This window comes from Xenia sp. Carnegie-2017, unplaced genomic scaffold (assembly GCF_021976095.1).
Source record: "Xenia sp. Carnegie-2017 unplaced genomic scaffold, XeniaSp_v1 HiC_scaffold_16, whole genome shotgun sequence".
Lineage (NCBI taxonomy): Eukaryota > Metazoa > Cnidaria > Anthozoa > Malacalcyonacea > Xeniidae > Xenia > Xenia sp. Carnegie-2017.
In genome coordinates, this window is record NW_025813469.1 from 11,340,248 (window position 1) to 11,352,912 (window position 12,665).

A 12,665-nucleotide genomic window follows, 5' to 3' on the forward strand; every position below is an offset into this window, starting at 1 on the left:
TGATTGGTCTGACCGATTTCGACTGATAGCCAACTGAACTAACATAGTCAAGCTCACTGTCTGAATTGAATGTTTGATCGTTTCATTGTAATTTTCTAAAGAATGATAGAAACTAAACTACAATCAGATGGAATTTATGGAAATCTTTTACAAATTCATATATTGACATGAATGCTGCTTTCCAAACTGGGAATTTTTTCGGGCGAAAAATTTATGGATGAATTGTAAATGCTTGGCAAAGACGATCTCGCGAGCGACATTTCAGTCATTGATGTTCAAAAGAAAGCCAACATTGTTTTGAGTTTTATCAGCAGAAATTTACATCCAAAATCGTAAGTAAAGGACAAGTGAAGTGTATGCATGAATGTAATATATCAAAGTCAATGTATGCGAGTGTATGATGCGATTTATGTTAATATGGCGTATGGTAAGCATATTGATGCTTCTAAAATTGTTGTTGCCGAAGGACTTTTAGCAATAATTTCTTTAGTGCTTGGGGAATCGTGACCGTTATATGGCAGCGAAATCCTACATTCCTGCAAATATATTTAAATGGACAAAATATCTGTTACCATAAGGCGCCATAGTGTTATTTACTTTATCATAAACAAATGTTTGGGGCTTTTCAGTTTATGATCATTCATCATTCAATCATTGGACTGTTATACTACATATTGTTTAAAGACTTTTAAAGAGAAATTTTAAAGACTATATCTGTTTTGAATAGCATTATTGTAAAATAAATTTTACGTTCCTAGACATGCTAATGAGCCATATATTTGGCATGATAATGAGCCTAAATATTTAGCAAAATATTCAACTATTGTTCACTTCATTTTTTTTTGAAAAAAACGTAAGCAAAATGTGTTGTTTGTACGCAAAAACGATGCCCACAAAATACATTTTGTATTGCTCTAAAACGCTGAAAATGGCATTTTTAAGGCTCTGAAATTCAAAATTGCTCAGGGGAGAATGCCTCAGACCCCCCCAGGTGCGGAGCGCCTCCGAAGTTTTATGACTGATGTTTGAAAAATCCTAGATCCGCCCCTGATGGTCGCATATGATAAAACACTACGATTTTCCCGACTCTTACGACTAGTGTGAACCAGGTTTAAGTTTGGTCCTTTGATGTAAATTTCAGAGCATTGTTGTTATCCATTTATTTCTTCGTGCAATTCTATTGTTAGCGTAGTACGAGCGAGCAGTAAAGCACAGAAAAATTTGAACCGCATGACCAATTAATAATGTAAAGGGTTTGCTCACCGTTCACCGTAGTGTAGTTCGTCTCGCGAAGACTAAACAAATCAGAACAATTAGCTGGATTTATATCAAACTCAACGATAACAGTATAATATAAACACAAAAGTATGTGTAGTTCTCAGAAGGAAGGTTGGAGTGACTGCAAATGATTGACTTTTCGACTGCTATAACAACCGTCAATTTGAATTGTAGTGAGTGGGAATAGAGAGGTGGGAAAGGTGAAATGTGGCTAGATGTCAGGTTTGATTGCAGTCCCTGCCAGTATCACCAACAGCTATACTGAAGACAAAACTAAGCAAATTTATCTTCGGAATAGAAACATTCAAAAAATCTCGAACTAAGTGATTGACGAGTAATAAACTAACAAATAAATACTAAAGTTAGGAAAATATAGGATATGACAATTGTGGCCAAATAAAGTCGAAAATTATATGGTGGAAAAATCGGTTTATTTTGATTATTACCTCTGATGTGAGTGGCCCGTCCCACTGTCCGTCTTGTTCAGGCTCATCGTCGTCTTCGGACTTAGTCTCTTCCATCCAAAATAGACGGTTTTTATACAACACGAAGAAATGTTTATTCCATACCTGTTGTACAAAGCAAACACACAAAAATACTTTGTCAAACAATTCATAGAAAACATGGTTATCAAGTCAGGTTGTAACAATGACTTAGAACCCAGTCCTCTAGATGTCTAACAACCGCGTCAAGTTGAGGCAAGGACGCCATCTTGAAAGGTGGCAAAAAGCAAAACTCAAAGTGAAAAAGAAGGGAAAACAAAGTTTAAAAAACCCATCCTATCAAACATTTAAAGAATTAAACCTAGACTATCAATTTTGCCACTCTATATCAACACAGGAAAAGCAGATATTAGTCGTAAAGATTATCAGTTTTGCCACTTTTCAAGATGGCGGCTTGCCTCACTCATTACTATACAATATCGGCGGAGTCAGTTATCTAGTAGACTGGGTTCTAGGTCATTGGGTTGTAAACGTTTATATAAAGGTACGATGACATAATGGGTACTGTACAGTCTCGTCACCAAAACATGCCTGAGTTAGCTTACTAAAAGCAATAGAGAATTCTGGAAAAAAGCATTTGCTCAATTCAAACTACAAAATATTCTTTCATACTTTATCCATTTCATCTTCGAGGTATAAAATACCATTCTTCGTCAAATCACTCAGTTCATCTTCCATGACTAAAATCGATAATAACAAGAGTCACGACACGTGTCTCTTTCATACTGTTAAAATTAATTTAGTATTTTCTACACAAACGAAAGTACTTTACGATAAATATTTTACAAGAATATATTTTATATGATACAAATAATGAAAGGTAATTCTACAGATTATCTTTGTCAGTTTTTCTCAATACGTACGAATGAAATGTATGAATTACGAAATAACAATCACGTTCTCAACTTGCCAAAACCAAAAACAAATGCCTTAAAACGTAGCTTTGCATATAGAGGTGCAGAGGCTTGGAATAACATTGAAGATAAAAGAAAATATCCATTGCATGCATAAACTTTATAGATTTAACATTTTTATTTTTGTATAGCTCATACTTTGTTTTGTTTTTTGGGGGTTTTTTTTATACCTAGATGTAGTATACTTTTTAATTTTATTTTATCATGCACACGGCTATCTGAAAATCAACTTTTTTATTTTTTATATGTAGTTGTATTTTAGGATCCAAGTTGAGATACTACCGTGTTTAAATAAATGTAAATAAATAAATAAATAAAGTTATAAATTCTGCGGCAAACTCTCGACAAAAACTCGTATTTATAATAACTGCATATAATGAAGAAAATTTAATATAAAGAAGAAAAGATGAAGTCAGAGAGTAGTAGTTCTATATTCTCGCATTCATGATAATTGCACTATGAGAAAAGATAAATAAAGAAGAAAAGATGAAATTATCATGTGTACTTCATAAAAAAAGCCTGACCTACTTACAAATGAAATCACGTTCAATGTTTACCATATCGTCCACGTCAGCATCAGTGGGTAATTTCTTGTGCTGAAATAAAATTTTGTTCGAAAAGAAATCTAATTAGAAATTAAACTGAATAAAACTACAAATGTTGGAGTTTGGGTTGGGTTGGCTATTTGACAAAACAACATGAATCGCACAGTTTTCACTTAAGAAATAAAAGATTGATACTGTTTTGGAAGAACTCGAGAGCAGATCTGTGCAAGCCCAAAATCGAAGTTCGAGTGTTGTCAAAAACGTCTCTGAGATTTGCATAAGCCTTTGCAAACACGAGAAACATCGGATAAGTTTTAAAAAAAAGTGTTAATTTTTACTCTAACATGTATCGACGATTGACTGAGCTCATTAAAATTTGCACTGACTATTGCAAACTCAACTATGGAATAATAAACTCGACTTTAGAAAAGTCGAATTTAACACGAGCCAATGGCGTAGGCAAACCACATGGGTTTTCATGGCTCGCACTTCATGTAATGTAAATACTTTGGCGTTCACTTATTGTAAAAAGCAATGAATAATGGCAATGATCCGAAATTTACAAAGCACGGCCAATTTGCCGATTGGCTACACCAATGACATGAACATCGAAAACTTTACGAACATCGAAAACTTTACGAACATCGAAAACTTTATGAACATTGAAAACTTTACGAACATCGAAAACTTTACGAACATCGAAAACTTTACGAACATCGAAAACTTTACGAACATCGAAAACTTTATGAACATTGAAAACTTTACGAACATTGAAAACTTTACGAACATTGAAAAGTTTACGAACATTGAAAAGTTTACGAACATCGAAAACTTTACGAACATTGAAAACTTTATGAACATGGAAAACTTTACGAACATCGAAAACTTTATGAACATCGAAAACTTTAGGAGCATCGAAAACTTTACGAACATCGAAAACTTTATGAACATCGAAAACTTTACGAACATTGAAAACTTTACGAACATCGAAAACTTTACGAACATTGAAAACTTTACGAACATCGAAAACTTTACGAACATCGAAAACTTTACGAACATCGAAAACTTTATGAACATTGAAAACTTTACGAACATCGAAAACTTTACGAACATCGAAAACTTTATGAACATTGAAAACTTTACGAACATCGAAAACTTTATGAACATTGAAAACTTTACGAACATCGAAAACTTTACGAACATCGAAAACTTTACGAACATCGAAAACTTACGAACATCGAAAACTTTATGAACATTGAAAACTTTACGAACATTGAAAACTTTACGAACATTGAAAAGTTTACGAACATTGAAAACTTTACGAACATCGAAAACTTTACGAACATCGAAAAGTTTACGAACATTGAAAACTTTACGAACATCGAAAACTTTATGAGCATCGAAAACTTTATGAACATCGAAAACTTTACGAACATTGAAAACTTTACGAACATCGAAAACTTTACGAACATTGAAAACTTTACGAACATCGAAAACTTTACGAACATCGAAAACTTTACGAACATCGAAAACTTTATGAACATTGAAAACTTTACGAACATCGAAAACTTTACGAACATCGAAAACTTTATGAACATTGAAAACTTTACGAACATTGAAAACTTTACGAACATTGAAAACTTTACGAACATTGAAAACTTTACGAACATCGAAAACTTTACGAACATCGAAAACTTTACGAACATCGAAAACTTTATGAACATTGAAAACTTTACGAACATCGAAAACTTTACGAACATCGAAAACTTTATGAACATTGAAAACTTTACGAACTTTGAAAACTTTACGAACATTGAAAAGTTTACGAACATTGAAAACTTTACGAACATCGAAAACTTTACGAACATTGAAAACTTTACGAACATCGAAAACTTTACGAACATCGAAAACTTTATGAACATGGAAAACTTTACGAACATCGAAAACTTTATGAACATCGAAAACTTTATGAGCATCGAAAACTTTACGAACATCGAAAACTTTATGAACATCGAAAACTTTACGAACATTGAAAACTTTACGAACATCGAAAACTTTACGAACATCGAAAACTTTACGAACATCGAAAACTTTACGAACATCGAAAACTTTACGAACATCGAAAACTTTATGAACATTGAAAACTTTACGAACATTGAAAACTTTACGAACATTGAAAAGTTTACGAACATTGAAAACTTTACGAACATCGAAAACTTTACGAACATCGAAAAGTTTACGAACATTGAAAACTTTACGAACATCGAAAACTTTACGAACATTGAAAACTTTACGAACATCGAAAACTTTATGAACATTGAAAACTTTACGAACATTGAAAACTTTACGAACATCGAAAACTTTACGAACATCGAAAACTTTATGAGCATCGAAAACTTTATGAGCATCGAAAACTTTATGAACATCGAAAACTTTACGAACATTGAAAACTTTACGAACATCGAAAACTTTACGAACATTGAAAACTTTACGAACATCGAAAACTTTACGAACATCGAAAACTTTACGAACATCGAAAACTTTATGAACATTGAAAACTTTACGAACATCGAAAACTTTACGAACATCGAAACTTTATGAACATTGAAAACTTTACGAACATTGAAAACTTTACGAACATTGAAAACTTTACGAACATTGAAAACTTTACGAACATCGAAAACTTTACGAACATCGAAAACTTTACGAACATCGAAAACTTTATGAACATTGAAAACTTTACGAACATCGAAAACTTTACGAACATCGAAAACTTTATGAACATTGAAAACTTTACGAACATCGAAAACTTTACGAACATCGAAAACTTTACGAACATCGAAAACTTTATGAACATGGAAAACTTTACGAACATCGAAAACTTTATGAACATCGAAAACTTTATGAGCATCGAAAACTTTACGAACATCGAAAACTTTATGAACATCGAAAACTTTACGAACATTGAAAACTTTACGAACATCGAAAACTTTACGAACATCGAAAACTTTACGAACATCGAAAACTTTATGAACATTGAAAACTTTACGAACATCGAAAACTTTACGAACATCGAAAACTTTATGAACATTGAAAACTTTACGAACATCGAAAACTTTATGAACATTGAAAACTTTACGAACATTGAAAACTTTACGAACATTGAAAACTTTACGAACATTGAAAACTTTACGAACATCGAAAACTTTACTAGCATCGAAAACTTTACGAGCATCGAAAACTTTACGAACATCGAAAACTTTACGAACATTGAAAACTTTACGAACATCAAAAACTCACCTTTATTAAGATTTTATGTTTCAACTGTTCGGGCGATGGTAAGCACTCTTCATTAGGATCTAACGGAAAACACAGTAACATATCTACGAAAAAAACAAAGATAACGAGCAATCACTTCAACTTTCCATTGAGGTATGTACTACGGTAAACACAATGCTGATGTACCCACCGCCAAAAATATCTGTAAAAGTTTTTGCCATAATGTTTTGTTGCAGTAAACTGCAGTGGTTTTTAATGGATAAAATTAGAGGATAACTAAAAAATAAAACCATAAAAACCATTGGGCGAGCAAAAGTAACTGGATTTCCTAGCACTGCTCAAAGAGAACCAGCTTCTCTCAGTCATAATTTATGGGAGTAATAATCTGCGCATGCGCCGCTGTTTTCGACCCACTGTTCGAGTTCATAGCACTGATTTTCAGTTTTATAGTTTTGGCAACAACGAACTATATCTAATGGCTCGGTCAGTCTTAAAGTGTCCGAGCATGTGTGGCAACGAGTAGAATCACACCACAATTGTCGAGCAGCCTTAATATTATTTGTATATATATATAGCTAAATACCAATATGTCAAACAACAGCGGAGGTGGTTATCAACAAGAATCAATAAACGTAAGTGCAGACGTATAACGTGACGACACTTTCTCTGACTACCCCCTGGGCTGATATTTGCTATCAAAATACCACAAAAAAAACGTGGCAGTCGCCGAAAATCTCCCCCCAAATGTTAACATGTGACACTTCAAACGAAAATTATTCCACAGAACAAGATACTTGTTTTCAAGTTTTTTCGTCCACACGTCTACTTTTCATAAAATAAACTAAAACACCCAAAGATACTGCAAACATTCAAACAACTTCCACGTTTTTGATTTATAGTTTAAGCTAACATTGAGCATGTTTATACACTTTTGATTAGTTGATATGTTTTACAATCTGACTCTCTCATTTACTGTTTAATGCATCATAAACGAAAGAATCCACGGGCTTCGTGGAAAACAAGAACAATGACGAATGATAAACAAGAATATGGTACATTTTCGAGTCATAAATTCTTCAAAAAAACTACGTTTCATTGTTTAAAACTTACACAGTGATCCGCACACTTATTCAATGATACATAAACATACTCTTAATATTATTCCTAACACGGTTTATTTATATGCACTTGAAAAACATGTGATTTGGATGAGATTTGAACTCGCACATTCGGGATACTAGTCAGCCGCTATACCTGTTGAGCCACCAAGCCCACAGGGATTGGAGACGGGTCAAATTTCTTTAAAACTGCGTATGGACGAGAGACTCTCGCCACTATAACAGTTTACTGGATGGCACCGTGTTTCGACTTTATTCCAAAGCTATTATCAGACAATATATAATATATTAATCCTAACACGGTTTTTAATATGCACATGAAAAACATGTGACTTGGACGAGATTTGAACTCGCACCTTCGGGATAGTAGTCAGCCGCTCTACCTGTTGAGCCACCAAGCCCACAGGGACTGTCAGTCGTAATAATAATATTAAGTATATTCTCTGATGAGGGCTTTGGAATATTAAACATATTCAATGATACATAAACTTACACAGTGATCCATAAACATACTCAGTGATCCATAACCTTACACATTAATACACACTTACTCAGAAGCGACAAATGCATTTTCCTTGATGGCTTTCACGACATCGACAAATTTAATTTTTGATGTGAGGGTGAATCCGTGATAAATAACGGGTTGATTATCCGGTCCATCCCAATAATCCACTGATAATGGTAATAAATATCTATCAATATACATCAATATCTATCACCATACATCAACATCCATTAACAGCCCCCACGTGGTCGAGAGCTGAGATTTACAAGCTTCTTACATTCGATGCAACGACAACCCATTCGCAGGCATCTCACGTAGGCTTCGACCGATGACTCGCTTGAAAACTGGTCACCAGTCAGATATCTAGGTTGAAATGTTGGCAAGAATACTTTAAAACAATTCGATTAACAAGTACTAACTTGCTTCGCACGAGCATGATGAACCTATGTTATGAAAAAGAAAAAGAACGTTAGAAAACATAGTTGTTTTTAACAGATGTTGATACAGTTAATTGAGAAAAACGCTTGTTTCAAAAAAAAAAGAAAGGAATGCACCAAGTGTCTAGACTATGGTGCATGCAGAGTAGCGACGACTGGGCTCCGTTTCTACTTATTTGATCACGGTTTGTGATTGGTTTAAAAAAAATTAAGTACAATGAAGTACAATACGCTACATAAATGGTACATCATAAGCGTCAAATAGTTTGTGTTCATAGCTACTGTCTGATTCATCCAATTTAGAAACACTACTCGCATTCAAAACATCGCTAGTTTCCATGAGAGGTCTGTTAGTTAACTAACGCAGACGAAAATAAATTTCTAAAAACATTAAAAAGTTTATTTACGAATTTCTAACCAACAGCGTCGTTTTTAAAAAAGCATTTTGCATTGAAAACGAGCTTCAATAACTTATTTTGAGCTAATCCCAGAGCCACCAATGATGTCCCACTAAAATAATTGAGAGGCCCATGAGAGAAATATTTTTACAAAACGAAATACATTACGTCCTTTCTCGAGTATTTTCTCAACACAATTTCTCAGGTATTTTTATAACATACGTGTTGTGGGAAGATGCAATCCAGTAGTGACTCAATGGCTTAGTCATGTCTTGGTAAACTTCGACACTCGTACCATCCAATACACAATTGCTTCGTGAAAATAAATAATCGATAAACTGGAGAAAAATAACAAGAAAAAAATGACAAAGTTCAAGACACTGAGATAGAATTGATTATTTCATGAGACGGAAGAGAGGAACTTCGTCCGAGCAGTTCCAGCGCTGTGGGGTGGAAAGAACAAAGATAAAGTTTTCCCAACAGTCTAAAACATTTGTTCTATGGTTTTAGAAACTTTTGCAAAGTATAATTAGTTCACAGTTTTCAAGGATATTCGCAGCAGTCAGATCAGCAAATTTTTGTAACAGATTCGGTCGGTTGAGCTGAAACACTCCCCCCCCGTCCTAAACTTTGCAACCATATAAAACAGATGGGAGTCATCATATAAAATCTAGTAAAAAATTTTTACAATCGTCATCCATGAATGACACGCCTTTGAACATTTTAGCTTTGTCTTCCATATCAAAAAACCCCTAACGGAAAAATAAACAGACACTGCTCCGATCTCCCGCCTTCTCCCCTCCGCCCCAGCAAAGAAAAACATTTCTTACATCTCAACAGCCCCCGCTTAACATAGAGCAGCCTACCAATTTTTTTCTAAGTGTAGCTACTTACTTGGTTCATACTAAAAAAAGGATGCTCCCTCGTTTCAACGCCCAAACATTTCGACATGTATTCCTTCACATTACTAATATCCTGAGCGAAATTTTCCTAAAGCAAGCAACACGAAATAACTGAGCTTCGTAAATTCGTAAGCCCTTGTCACGTGTTTATACACGGGGGGAGGTGAGGGGCAGAGGTGTGGTGGTAATGTGGCCTATGTACTACATTATACTTTAGTGATATGTGAACATTATACGATTTTAAGTATTAAATAATTATCAGATGAGGTTGAGCGTGATATTCAAAGTTATCAAGGTAAAGTTTGCTGTTATCATGCAAAGCAGAAGACAACGCAAACATGCGAAAAGTAAATTTAACAATTTCTTGTTAATTACCTCAACTAATTGAAACACGTAGAAATAAGAATATTCGATGTAAAACATTACAAAACTCGGCTAATGTGTCCTTTCCGCGCGGTTCATTCGAGTTCTTACAATTGCAGAAGCTATTATTTGTAGCCGATAGACGTCAAAATTACAAATTACCAGGAATAATTTGTAAACAAATTACAAATGTCTAGAATTATTTGCAGGTGGCTGAACTATCAAAACTGAAGTTGCTTACATAGTGAAAAATACGTAAATGGCATATATGCAGATGAGCTTTCCTGTGGAATGAGTGGAGGTTCACAATCGCAGTGGGCTTTAAAAGAGGGGATTATGGGTAGAGATTCGCGCTTTTTTCAAATGAAACAAACAAACCATTATCATACTACCTTCTGTTCTTCCAAAAGAAATCGCTGAAATTGTTCTAAGTGAATTTGATTTCTGTAAAGGAGATTTCGATGGAGAGTTTTAAAAATGTGACAATTTCCAATGCGAAGAAATGCAAAAAGAACTAGCCACCTTTGATTCCTAAAGCTGTAGAAGTATGAAGCAATCTATATGAATAAGAAACACTAGATCAACTACACGTTTGCCGGGATCATCAAGGCCAAATATGGGTCTGCTAAGCTAATAAAATTATATTTAGTCACGTGATATTACAGGGACGGCGCCAAAATTATAATTGAGATGAGGCTATACTCAAATATTCATGTGTTGATATCCGTAATCACGATTGATTTCAATACATTGTAATAATAAAGTGAATGGTTTGAACCCGGGAGTATCGTTACATGTTTGTAGATGATGATCGTCCAGGTTAGTATAGTCCTGAAAAGGACTGTTTTTATGAAAGAATGTTATATGCAGTGCGGTGTTTGAAATTAAATGAAGTTATGATCTTCGCACTTTGCTGGACAATTTAAGCAATCATCTCAAAAACCTGAAAAATTCAATTGCTTAAATGAGACAATTGCTTAAATTGTCCAGCAAAGTGCGAAGATCATAACTTCATTTAAGGACTGTTTTTGTTGTTGGTGACTGACGTTTCGACAACCTTAGCGGTAGTCATCTTCAGAGTCAAATGAGTCATCTTCAGAGTCAACTTGGACTCTGAAGATGACTACCGCTAAGGTTGTCGAAACGTCAGTCAACAACAACAAAAACAGTCCTTCTCAGAACTATACCAACCTGGACGATCTACATTTACAAGAACGTAATAGCAGGTGACTTTCCGGACGGGAATCGTATACGTATTGAAAAAACAATTTCTCAACATGAAATTCTAAGATGAACAATCGACTAAGATATACGTAATAAATTATTTAAATTATCATAATTTATAGTAAAGACGAAACGTTACAATAAATAAATTACTATTCGTTACTCAAAAGCTATGGTTAGAATTTTATGTTGAGCAATTGTTTTTCTCACGAGAACTTAAGAAAGCAAAGGATGCGTAAGTGAACATGAGCCCTCAAATTATCAATCTGCCGCCGTGGCTGTATTGAATTATAAATTTCAAGTAGTATTACGTTTTTATTGGACGTCATGTTTTACAAATATTGATGTTTAACATTATAGACTTCACCTCTCGTTGATACATCAAAACATTGTATAAATAGCGAAAACCGTCAAAATTGATGTGCCCCAGTTTCTTTGTATCAACATCCTGGTAATAGAAACGTAATGTAAGACCGTGAATGAGACGATTGATTTAATTTTGCAGCAAAAGTAATATTGCACAATTTGTATCAAAACAACGTGATGTTATTTTCTATTACACCATTAAGATATAAAAATAAAACTAGAACTGTGTTTTGTATTATACTCATAATCCATACTTCATGTTGTGGTTCAGTTGGTAGAACATTGAAGATAATGATTATCTTGTTACTATACCTGAGTACATCACAACAACGTGATGTTATTATCTATGACATTAAAATATGAAAGAATCTAGAACTGCAGTTTAATATATAACATCATAGTTCACAGTAGACCAGACGATTAAAATTCAGTGAGCCAAAAACTACAACAAATAGTAAAGCTTCTCACAGTTCTCAAGCAAAACATTAAAATCCCTCCTTGAAAATACATCAACTTGTTTAACTAAAAACTTGCTTTGAAAATTCATTATAACGAAAGAGAAAAAATAAACGTCCAACACACCTGGAAGAGTTCACGAACGCGAGCGTTATTCATTTTAATGTTGGCTCTTTGAAGGAATTGTTTGACTTCTTTCATGGTTATCCTTTATAAGTAAAATATGACAAAATAAATAAGAAACGTCAAAATTCTAAGACAATTTAAACATTATACGGTGACTTTCAAAGTAAAATATGACAAAATAAATAAGAAAAGTCAAAATTCTAAGACATTTTAAACATTATACGGTGACTTTCAAAGTAAAATATGACAAA

At 33.8% G+C, this 12,665-nt stretch overlaps 1 protein-coding gene across 2 annotated transcripts in view; it reads right to left on the bottom strand.

Moving 5' to 3' along the window:
- The window catches only part of LOC124436558 (1-phosphatidylinositol 4,5-bisphosphate phosphodiesterase gamma-1-like), a 37,558-nt gene that overhangs the window by 15,191 nt on the left and 9,702 nt on the right, over positions 1-12,665 (bottom strand). The window contains exons 5-18 of one of the 2 annotated variants that reach the window (XM_046986506.1): positions 12,415-12,496; positions 11,834-11,914; positions 10,765-10,799; positions 10,635-10,686; positions 9,872-9,967; positions 9,200-9,315; positions 8,420-8,505; positions 8,189-8,309; positions 6,710-6,795; positions 6,541-6,623; positions 3,228-3,291; positions 2,394-2,461; positions 1,725-1,847; positions 1,264-1,295 (exon numbers count right to left, since the gene is read on the bottom strand). In XM_046986506.1, the coding sequence (XP_046842462.1) occupies positions 1,264-1,295; positions 1,725-1,847; positions 2,394-2,461; positions 3,228-3,291; positions 6,541-6,623; positions 6,710-6,795; positions 8,189-8,309; positions 8,420-8,505; positions 9,200-9,315; positions 9,872-9,967; positions 10,635-10,686; positions 10,765-10,799; positions 11,834-11,914; positions 12,415-12,496 (1,125 nt within the window). Of the gene's footprint in view, positions 1-1,263; positions 1,296-1,724; positions 1,848-2,393; positions 2,462-3,227; positions 3,292-6,540; positions 6,624-6,709; positions 6,796-8,188; positions 8,330-8,419; positions 8,506-9,199; positions 9,316-9,871; positions 9,968-10,634; positions 10,687-10,764; positions 10,800-11,833; positions 11,915-12,414; positions 12,497-12,665 lie in introns of those variants that run through there. The other variant, XM_046986507.1, reaches the window with a different exon arrangement.